This window comes from Cololabis saira, chromosome 24 (assembly GCF_033807715.1).
Source record: "Cololabis saira isolate AMF1-May2022 chromosome 24, fColSai1.1, whole genome shotgun sequence".
NCBI lineage: Eukaryota > Metazoa > Chordata > Actinopteri > Beloniformes > Belonidae > Cololabis > Cololabis saira.
The window spans coordinates 153,358-165,406 of NC_084610.1; the positions used below are offsets into that span (position 1 = coordinate 153,358).

Consider the following 12,049-nt stretch of genomic DNA (forward strand, 5'->3'; position numbering starts at 1 on the left):
ACATTCATCCATCTCTCTGATTTGTTGAGTTTGCTCCCGTTGTCACCACTAACCTCCCAGAACTGCCACCCAGGCTGCAGCAGGGGGCGGTTCTCGCGAGGCTAGTGACAATTTAGTTTGGGAGGGCGACGGGAAAGAGGGGTAAAATACGGTAGTTTCTCGGCAAAAACGGGAGACTTGACAGGCATGCCGTTGATCCGGAGGAGGCACGATGCAGGTGATAGGTCCAGAGGTCGTACACCGTTTATTATTTATTCCTCCCTTTTCTCTCTTTTGTCCTGCAGGTGGTCGTGGGTGGCTTGTAGCTTGCATTACGGAGCACAAGTCTTTCCCCGACCCTGCACCCCCACCTGGGACTTGCTGATTGGGCCGGAGCTTCGGGAGCTGCGTGCTGGCCTGCGGTCCCCACCCCTGGTCATCCCGTTGCTGCTTCCACCTGCCTGCTGTGCTGTTGCCGTCCCTGACCCACCAGTCTGGCCCTCGGCAGGAGGGTCCCCCCTTATGAGCCTGGTCCTGCTCAAGGTTTCTTCCCTCCTAAAGGGGAGTTTTTCCTTGCCACTGTTTGGCTTAAGGTTTTTCTCCCACTAGGGGAGTTTTTACCTGCCATTGTTTATGTAATAACTGCTCGGGGGTCATGTTCTGGGTATGGGTCTCTGTAAAGCGTCTAGAGACAACTCTGTTGTATTAGACGCTATATAAATAAAATTGAATTGAATTGAATATTACGAGGTGGGATCATTATTTTATAATGAATTATTATGAATTATTATTTAAATGTGTTGTAGTGTTGTGTTGTAGACCTTTCCTCCCCCACAGACAGGAAGACGAACCGTTCGATTTCTCGTCCTAAAGAAATGCAGCTCAACCAGCCGGAACAAAAGTGTCATTTCAAGAAAACATCTTATGACTATATTAATTATTTACCTAAAGTAACTAAGAAAGGAAATAAACATGTAGGTGCCACCGTTTCTCCGAGGGTGGCGGTCTGACCTTGAGGTCAGTTTTCCAGAGCGTCCCCTCCTTGAAGCTTTGCCACTTGTTGATCATCTCTTAATCTTGGTTTCTCCTCTGAGACCCTGCTGATGTGTCTGGACCGACCCGGTCCCACCAAGACCCGTCCACGTCATCAATGATTCAGTGGTCGCAACCATCCCCCATGAAACATCTGCCGCGTCCTTCCACCCGCCGGGTCCGTGATTAATTATGCAGGCAGAGGTCTTTGTTGTAAACTTTCACTAAACCCTCCACCTGAATCAGAGTTAGATATGATGAGCAAGAGAGGAGGCTGTTGGTTCTGCTTCCACCCGTTTGATTATCTCAGGCAGACTTGTAGTCAAGACCGACCAATACTAGTTCAGCTCCAGATCGAGACCAAAAACAAACCTAGTTATTTCTTGATCCTGCGTGATTGTAGAACATCAGCTCCATCCTGGTTCAGCTAGTTTCCATATGAGCTTGTATTCAACTGCAGATCAATAACACAGAGAAGTGGATGATGATGTTGAACTTACTATAAAGGTTTCCATCCATCAGCTGAGATCAGATATGTGTGGCGACTGCACTACCGCTATTTCTACAGGATTGACTCCAAAGCTTTTAAGGACTGACACGACTACTAACTAGTCCCAAAGTCGTCTAGCAGAATAACCAGCTCCAACACCCCCCTCCACCTCAGAAAAGTCATGAATAGTAAATGTTACTGATTTAAATTGGACTTGATTTGGAGATGAAACCTGAATTTTAAATATTAAAGATTGAAATGACATTATTTACTATTATAGTAATCAGATTACACCGTATATAAGCATCACTGAAATGGACCTGATGCTTAATCAATAGCAACGATATGCAAATATTATTCATATATTTATTCAAACAAGGCTGTTAAAAACACAAAACTAGGGCTTCCGGCTTAGCTGTACATGGGGTGAGACGTGATTAGCGGAGCTCCTGCAGAGTTAATTTTAATTCAACATTTATAGGCACTTTTTGCATCACTCCCACGGCTTTGGTTTTAACTAAATTATTTTCAACGCGGTTACTTCGACAACTTACCACGGAAATGCCTCCAAAGTCCATTAAAGCGGGGAATAACCCTCCAGCTAACCCGCGGCCTGAGGACAGATGCGAGGATTTGGAGTCAAGGTCTCGTCGGCAGAACGTACGGATTATTGGCGTCCCGGAGGAGGATCCTGACTCTTCATCTGCAGCCGGTGTTTCCAGGCTATTGGCGGAAGCCTTCTCCCTCGACGCAGAGCCGGTGGTGGATAGAGCCCACCGCACCCTCATGCCGAGACCGAAGCCCGGGGAGCGGCCCCGCGCAATAGTGGCAAGGCTCCATTATTACACCGACTGCGCTGACATCCTGAGAAAGGCGAGAGAGCGGCAGCAGATCAAAGTCCGGGGTATGAGCATCTCCGTGTTCCCGGACCACACAGCCAAGACAGCGCGGGCGCGCGCTGCCTTTAATGACGTGCGCCGTCAGCTGCGGGAGATTGAAGGAGTCCGGTATGGATTGCTGTACCCCGCCCGGCTGCGTGTAACCCATGACGGCCAGCAGCGGGACTTCACGTCGCCAGATGAAGCCCTGGCATTCATCAGGAAAATAAAAAAAGTGACTACCAGCTAGTTTTCTGGGACGATTTATCCAGCTTGATGTCCGTGCGGGACTCTGGCCCGGGGTGAGTGACTGAGTCAATTCAGAAAATGGGACTTTATGTCGTAATTTTTTATTTTTTATTTTTTATTTATTTATTAATTTTTTTTTCTTTTCTCTTCTAACTATCAATGGGAACAACACCGTTTTAAATTGATGGCCTAATCATTTCTCTGGTATGATGCCTTGATTAGAAAATATGCACACACCCCTGTCTTTGCTTAAAAAACATATATGTATATATTATTGTTCTATAGGCCAAAGATCTCCTTAATTTACGTTTGTTGTTACCCTGACAAGACAGCGATCGTCAGAATGCCTCAGATTGATGGTTTCATATGCCTCATATTTTATTTTATTTTTTTTTTTAAGGTTTTAACTCTGCAGGAGCTAATTTTGTTTTTGTTTTTGTATTTAGCTTTATAGTCGAAAGCATCTCTTTTCGAGAATGGCTTCCTTTGAAGCCAGCACGGCTGTTTCCATCGTTTGGGGATGGGATCATCTAATGTGCGTTGGGTGGGTGGGCGGGGGTTATGGGATGTTGGCTTTTTGTCTCTGTAGGTATGTATATACTCCTGAGTTTTGTTTGTTTTGGTTTTCCCTTTTACCTCTTTTCCTTATATCTCCTCTGGTGGTGGGTGAGTCGGTCTTATTTTCTCTCAGAGAATGCCTATGAACGATCGTAATCTGCGCAAGCCTGATACTGGATCAAACATTACATTCACTAGCTGGAATGTGAAAGGTGTGAATAATCCAATTAAGCGATCAAAGATTTTTTCACATTTGAAACGCCTGGACACTGACATAGCTTTCCTTCAGGAAACTCATTTGCGAAATAAAGATCATTTCAGACTCAAACGAGCTTGGGTGGGTGATATTTTTCATTCAAATTTTGATTCTAGGTCTAGAGGAGTAGCAATTTTGATCAACAAAAGAGTCAATTTCTCCGTCTCCAGGACAATATCCGATAAGAATGGTAGATATCTTATTGTTGCGGGCACTCTATACTGTAACCCTGTATTGTTGGTGAATATATATGCCCCTAATTTTGATGACCCCAATTTTACGGATAGGCTGTTTGGCAACCTCCCTTTCTTAAATACGCATATTACAATACTGGGCGGTGATCTGAATTGTGTTATTAATCCTTCTTTGGACCGTTCGAATCCTCGTACTTTGACTCAATCCTCTATGTCAAAATCTATTACCGATTTTACAGTCAAGAACGGGCTTGTTGATCCGTGGAGGGTCTCACATCCTGGAGATAAGGAATTCTCTTTTTTTTCACAAGTACATCAGTCATATTCACGTATTGACTATTTTTTTGTTGATGGCTCTCTTCTCCCCAAAGTTACTTCTGTCGTATACCACCCAATTGTTATTTCGGATCACGCCCCTCTAACTTTGAATATAACATGGTCTGAGCGCCCCCGTTTTTCTTCTCCCTGGAGGTTTAATCCATTGCTTTTATCCGACGATGCATTTAATGTTTCTATATCTGCTTCAATAGATGATTTCATTGCATTAAACAAAACAGATTCTACCAGTTTTTCGCTAGTATGGGAATCACTCAAAGCATATTTGCGAGGACAGATTATCTCTTATTCAGCATACGCCAGTAAAATCCGCAGGGCTAAATTACAGGAGCTCACATCTAAAATTCAGGACACAGACAGACTAAACTCAGTTAACCCGAGTCCGAGTTTACTGAAACAACGGCTTGATTTGCAGTCAAAATTCGATCTTATAGCGACAGCCGATTCTGAACGGCTCCTATTACGCGCTCATGCCAACTATTATGAACACGGCGATAAACCAAGCAGGTTATTGGCTCACCAATTAAAAAGGCAAGCAACGTCGAGACTGATTCCCAGCATTAGAGATTCTAATGGCACACTTACCACCGATCCAATCGCCATCAACACAATTTTTAAATCATACTACTCCTCTCTCTATGAGTCAGAATCTCCACTTGACACAGCAGAAATGACCTCCTTTCTTGATAATATCACTGTCCCTACTATTAATTTGGATGTGGCTAATGGCCTCGATGCTCCTTTCAGCTTGCAAGAAATTGCTGCCGCCATTGAAGCTACGCAAAGCAACAAGGCCCCTGGTCCCGATGGGTTCGGAGCTGAGTTTTTCAAAAAATTCAAAGACAAATTAGCCCCCCTTTTACTTTCAATGTACAATGAGTCCCTTGATCATGGCTCATTGCCTCCCTCTTTAATGCAGGCGTCTATTGCCCTCCTTTTGAAGAAGGACAAGGACCCTGAATCATGCACTTCTTATAGGCCCTTGTCTTTACTGAATGTAGATGTCAAAATTTTAGCCAAAGCACTAGCAATTCGTCTTGATAAGATCCTTCCTAGCATCATATCTGAGGAGCAGAATGGTTTCATCAAGGGACGCCAGCTCTTCTATAATGTTCGTACACTTCTTAATGTGATTCTCTCTAAAGATTCTTCTCCACTCCCTGAAGTTGTTATCGCAATTGATGCTGAGAAAGCTTTTGATCATGTCGAATTTAACTATCTTTTTGCAACACTTCATAAATTCGGATTTGGACACAGGTTTATATCGTGGATTAGACTTCTTTACACTTCCCCTCAGGCCAGCATTCACACCAATGACAACTACTCCACTTATTTTACATTATCACGTGGCACGAGACAGGGCTGCCCTCTCTCCCCTTTGCTATTCGCTCTATCCGTCGAACCACTTTCAATTGCTTTAAGAACTCTTCCTCTATTTCGCGGAGTCTCTAGGTCCAATGTGGAACTTAAATTGTCACTTTATGCAGACGACCTCCTTTTATATGTATCTGACCCTTTAACCAGCATCGCACCAATATTATCTCTGTTGAAGAATTATGGATCCTTCTCCGGCTATAAGGTCAATCTTCACAAGTGTGAATGCTTCCCCATAAACTCCTCTGCTTTACAACTCAAACAATCTGATATCCCCTTTAAACTCAGCCCGTCAGGCTTTAGATACTTAGGGATTAATGTGACCCGCACTCTGCCCTCTCTTTTCTGCCCTAGAGTTTTCACCCTTTAAAACTCTAAATTTCTAAAGGGAATATTTATTTATTTATTAATGATTCATGCAGTTTTCACAATTTTTTAAATCCTACATTTATGCTTTTTTTTACAGTTTTCTTTTAAGTTGTTTTTTTCTTTAAACAAGAATCTTCAGCGTTGATTTTTCAGGATCAACTTCTTTACTGTGGTGCTTTAATAAAGAATAAAAGTCTGCAGATAAACCTTCTGCCCTGCAACCCGTTAAATCTGTCCAGGCTTCTAATTCTGAGCTCCGTGTCCCAGTTCTGCTTCAGTCTGTTAAAACTAACTAACACACACACACACACACACACACACACACACACACACACACACACGCACACACACATGCACACGCACACACACGCCAGACTCGATGCCGCCCGGTGAATAATTGACGATCTCTCCATCCCTCCCCTTTCCTCTCTGTGTCTCTTTCCATCACTCCGTCTTTGTGGTGTCACTCGTCGGGATCACCGTGGCGACCAGCCGCCCCGCCTCCCCCGGGTCCAGTTTCCACCTGCTGCTGCTGATGCTGAGGCGTGTCAGTAGCAGGTAGACGCAGAGCAGCAGCTGCAGGTAAGACCTGTTTCAGTCTGTTTCTGTTCCACTGCCGGTTCTGTTCTGTGATTCAGGTCATGGTTTGGTGTTAAAGAGAGAAAAAACCTGGAGGAAAGATCCTTTTTCAAGGAAACATTCACCAGGAATCTTTTCTGCTCCAGAACCTGTCTGAAGAACTGATGTAAAGTACAAATTCAGACTTTTCTAGGATGGAGAATCATTAACCAACTCTTAAATGTGACCCTGATGCCTCCGTTTGTGAGTCAGCGACTGAATGAATTCAATGGATTACAAGCTGATCGTTTATCTACGAGTGCAGGCTTGAAAAGAGAAGTCTTTATGCAGCAGAGCCCGACTGCTATACAACACCTACTGTAGGTACCAACAGAACCGGTGTGTGAAAAGTAGACTTCGGTCGGGTTTTGGTAGAAAAACATCATGTTTTCAGGGACGTTCAACCTCAAACAAACAACAAGATGTTCTTCTTTCCACTCGCTCGTTTTATAAATATAAAAATCAAGCAGAACAGGAAATAATAATAAACCACTGCTCCTGGTCACCAGCAGATGTGCAGGCTGCTAGGAAAGCAGACGTTTTTGCATTCAGGTGTGTGTTAACACAACGCTAGGAAGGAAAGACATCAGCAGTGGTCTAAGAGGAGACGCTGTCGCTGCACATCAGTCTGCATTGTTATAAAGCCAGTACACAACTAGAAATGAAGAGAACTAGGAAAGGAACCAGGAAAGGAACCAGCAGCAAACATCAGACTTAGATAAAAAAAAATAGTTATGCTTAAATAAATATCCAGCAGCCTCGATGGACCAAAGCGATGTTGTTCAGAAGAACATACCAAAACAGGAAACGACTTCCAATGACTACCTGAGAAGCTGTTGGATCATGAGTGTTTTATATCCCTCATGATAATTTTTTTGCTTCATGTTTGTTAATAAATATGGACACGGTGAAGAAAATTGAGCTGTTGTTCATCTGAGTTGTATTTGTCTCATACTGACACCCACCCGACCATCTATACACATATGTATGTCTATATATGTGTATATTTATATGTATGTCTATATATATGTGTATATATATATATATATATATATATATATATATATATATATATATATATATATATATATATATATATATATATATATGTGTGTATATGTGTGTATATATCTATATGTAAGTATATATCTATATATATATATATATCTATATATATATATATATATATATAATATAATGTATATATAATGTATATATATATCTATATATATATATATATATATATATATATATATATATATATATATATAATGTGTATATATATATATATATATATATATATATATATATATATATATATATATATATATAATGTGTATATATATATATATATATATATATATATATATATATATATATATATAATGTATATATATATATATATATATATATATATATATATATATATATATATATATATATATATATATATATATATATATATATATGTGTGTGTGTGTATATTCTCTTTCTGACACTAGTTGTAGTTTTTATCCTCACTTGTCCCAAAATCAGTGGGTCAGACATTAGTTGATCCTCGTCCACGTGGGTGCCTTGTCTGGACATAAACCTGTCTCTCGTTGTCTCCCAGAGCTGAGCAGCCATGAAGGAGTTGGCTCTGCTCCTGCTGGTGGTGGCCGCGGCGTCCCTCAGCTCCAACAGCAGCTCCAACAGCAGCTGCGACCAGTGCTGCGACTGTCGGGGAGACCTGGGCGTCACCGTCTGCTCCGGAGCCGGGCTGAGCCGCCCCCCCGGCCGTGTCCCCCCCTCCACTGAGCTGCTGGACCTGTCCCACAATGCCATCTCCAGCCTGTCCACTCACGCCTTCAGCAGCAGCCGCCGGCTGCGGGTGCTGCTGCTGCAGAGCAACCGCATCGCCGCCGTGGAGGACGGCAGCTTCTCCCCGCTGGGCTTCCTGCAGAAGCTGGACCTGAGCCGGAACCGGCTCCCGGCCCTGACGGAGGGCTTCTCCGCCGGCCTGGCCGGCCTGCGGGAGCTGCAGCTGGCCCACAACCGGCTGAGCAGCCTGGACGGCCGCAGCTTCCTGCACCTGGACGGCCTGCAGAGGCTCAACCTGAGCAGCAACCGCATCCACAGCCTCCACCCGAGGGCCTTCGCTGCCATGAGCGGCCTGCGGCATCTGCACCTGCAGGACAACCGGTTGGCGTCCCTGAGGAGCGGCGCCTTCGCCATGCTGCGCTCCCTGGAGCTGCTGCAGCTGGCCGGCAACCGCATCCAGCAGATGGAGCCGGGCGTGTTTGACCCGCTGGTCAGCCTGGCGCTGCTGGACCTGGCCGACAACCGGCTGGCCGACGTCAGCTTCAAGACCTTCCTGAGCATCCAGGCTCAGCGCACCCACATCCTGCTGCGGGGGAACCCCTGGTCCTGCGACTGCGAGCTGCAGAGAGTCTTCTGGAAGCTGCGCAGCATCCAGAGGCTCTTCCTAGACGACTACCGCAACCTGACCTGCAACGCCTCGCACGCCCTCGCCGAGCAGCTGCTGATGGACGTGGACGGCGAGCTGTGTGTGGCGGAGACCGTCACCGTGCTCATCATCACCGTCACCGTGGTGGTCACCGTGCTGGCCGCCATGCTGATGGCCGAGAGGAAGAGGAGGAAGAGGAGGAAGGGGATGCACTGGACGCAGCGGGAGGACTTCTCTGAGGAGTCAGACTTCTGAGCTGTTCTGAAACTCATCCTGAGGATTTGCTGTTTCTCTAATCCGGCCAGAAGGGTTCTTAATCTTCAACAGACACAGCAAAAAAAACAGGGTTTACGGCTGTGTATACCACCGGTATTTCAGGCACTAGCACAGGAATTTATGTAAGGTAAACCACCCGAAAACTAATAATTTTCCCGGTCCGGAAACTCCCGTATTGTACTGGGACCTCCTGCTGTGTTTGGAGGTGCCAGACCCAGCAGGGTGCCATGCTGGCAGAATACAAACAAAACAAAACAAAACAAAACAAAAATATCTTAATCTGAATCTCAACTAAAGTTAAAGTGGATCCCAGGAACATTCAATAATGACAAATTAGAAACAATTGTATGGCACAAAACCAGTCTTTATTTTTATTTGCACAGGCTGAATCCAATTAATTGAACAAGACACAGTATAGTACAGGAGTGGCATAAATAAATAAACAAATTCCAAATCCCATTGGCTTTTGGATCAAGGTTGTTTTTTTCATCATCATTACCTTCAGTTATAAAAAAAACAAAACAAATAAGCTTCATTCACACACACAACATATTTAAACCCAAGTAACTGCAATTAGTTGACATTCACGTTTGCGGCTGTAGTTCAATTTGAATAACTTACCTGTTAGTCCAGCTGTATGCCAAACACCATTGAGAAGATGGATTCCCTTGTGACACTGGGAATAGTAGGTAGAATGTGAAACTGTCTTATTACAGTATACACAGAAATGTCGCTTCCTTGTTGTTCTTCTCCTTCCTTGCTGTTGTTCTTTCATGCTGATATTACTAGTCTGGGAGAGTTGAACTCACCTGATATTATAGCAGGAGGGGCGGGGACACTGCATTGTTTCAAATTTACAGTTTACACGATGTGTGATGCAGCCATCGAGAGCCATCAAACGGCCATCAACACTTCTGTGAAAAAAAGTGGGGTCAGTAAACTCCCGATTACAGCTCAGAAATGGTCGTATTTCACAGTAAACTTCTTTCACCAGTAAATTCCCAATAACATCCACACACACCCAGCAAACACAAACATTACCGGTTAAATGCTATGTCAGCATATTCCCATAAACTCATCTTTTCGTGCTGTGAGAAACTCTGACACTTCTGTTTTGTTCTCAAAACTGTCTAAACCGAGACCAAGACCAGTTCAGATCAAGACCCAGACCAAAACAAACCTAGTTATTTCCTGATCCTGCGTGATTGTAGAACATCAGCTCCATCCTGGTTCAGCTAGTTTCCATATGAGGTTGTTTTCAACTGCAGATCAATAACACAGAGAAGTGGATGATGATGTTGAACTCACTATAAATGTTTTCATCCATCAGCTGAGATCAGATATGTGTGGCGACTGCACTACCGCTATTTCTACACTATTGGAGGATTGACTCCAGTGCTTTTAAGGATTGACACGACTACTAACTAGTCCCAAAGTCCTCTAGCAGAATAACCAGCTCCAACACCCCCCTGCACCTCAGAAAAGTAATTAATATAAATGTTACTGATTTAAATTGGACTTGATTTGGAGATGAAACCTGAATTTTAAATATTAAAGATACAATTATCAACTTGAAATTACATTATTTACCATTAAAGTAATCAGATTACACCGTATATCAGCATCACTGAAATGGACCTGGAGCCTCATTTATAAAGCTCGCTTGCGCACAAAACAGGGCTTGAAAGATGTGCACACCACCTTCTACGCAAAGGTTGGGATTTAAAAAAAAAAAACTAACGGAAAAATGTGCGTATCTTTACGCAAACTTTGATCCTAGCGCACAAACATTTTGAAGATATGGGGAACTGGCGACGCAGACGAATGAAGCCAGATTCATGTCATACTCTTAATGTCATCAAATATCAGACTTATAATATAATAGCGCTGATTGTGTCCCTCTGTGTTTGAAGCTCAGCATCAGTCAGGACTCTGGTGCTGCTGCTGCTGGTACTGGTACTGGTACTGGTTTCGGTGTTGGTACTGGTACGGGTGCTGGTACTGGTGCTGGTGCTGGTACGGGTGCTGGTACTGGTACTGGTACTGGTGCTGGTACTGGTACTGGTACTGGTACTGGTGTTGGTACTGCTACTGGTACTGGTACTGGTGCTGGTGCTGGTACGGGTGCTGGTAGTGGTGCTGGTACTGGTGCTGGTGCTGGTACGGGTGCTGGTACTGGTGCTGGTGCAGGTACGGGTGCTGGTAGTGGTGCTGGTACTGGTGCTGGTGCTGGTACTGGTGCTGGTGCTGATGCTGCAGCCGCGGTGCAGGACACGCCCGGAACCTCCTCGTCACCACCGCGACAACTATACAGTGACTGAGGACAGAACAAATGAGTGCTGGGCCACTCTCCTCTTGGCCTCCACCTTCAGATCGCACCACTTCTTTTTTATTTCTGCCACAGATCTGTCCGTGGCACTCACGGCGTTTAGCGCAGCAACGACGTGCTGCCACTCACTCGCTTTCTTTTTGTTAGTGATGCCACTACTGTGACCAATGTGGTTTTCCTGCCTCCACCTCATCCACAACATCTCCATCTTGGTCTCCGTGAAATTTAGTGGCTCGACACGTCTCATTCATCCTGATGCAGCAGAAACAGACTGCAGGTGGCGCTGCACATGCTCAGCAGGCTCATTTATATGTAGTTTGCATTGACCATTCAAGGTATAAAGTGGAGTAGAGGGCAGGATATGAGGTGAATTCACATGCGCAACCTTCCAGCTGGACTGTGATTTATAAAGCGAACATTGCGTGCAAGTGTGCGTGCACACGGTTTTATAAATCAGGATTTTTTTGTGCGCACGCCATTTTCGGCTTTTGAGCGCACGTACACTTTTAGTATGAATCCTACGCACTCTTTTATAAATGAGGCCCCTGATGCTTAATCAATCACAATGATATGCAAATATTATCCATATACTTAGTCAAAAAATGCCGTTATAAACACAAAACTGTAATTAAATAGAGACACACATGAAGATGCACCAAAACATT

The 12,049-nt window shown here is 44.1% G+C and overlaps 1 protein-coding gene across 1 annotated transcript; it reads left to right on the forward strand.

Moving 5' to 3' along the window:
- Positions 1 to 6,206: 6,206 nt before the first annotated feature.
- On the forward strand, positions 6,207 to 9,034 carry LOC133425430 (reticulon-4 receptor-like 2). The gene is made up of 2 exons (XM_061716284.1): positions 6,207 to 6,297; positions 7,946 to 9,034. The coding sequence occupies exon 2, from the start codon at positions 7,958 to 7,960 to the stop codon at positions 9,032 to 9,034; it is 1,077 nt and encodes a 358-aa protein (XP_061572268.1). The 5' UTR covers positions 6,207 to 6,297; positions 7,946 to 7,957.
- Positions 9,035 to 12,049: the final 3,015 nt, after the last annotated feature.

Excerpts from the sequence above, each read along its gene's own strand:
- LOC133425430 (XM_061716284.1), top strand. The coding sequence starts at position 7,958 with ATGAAGGAGTTGGCTCTGCTCCTGCTGGTGGTGGCCGCGGCGTCCCTC.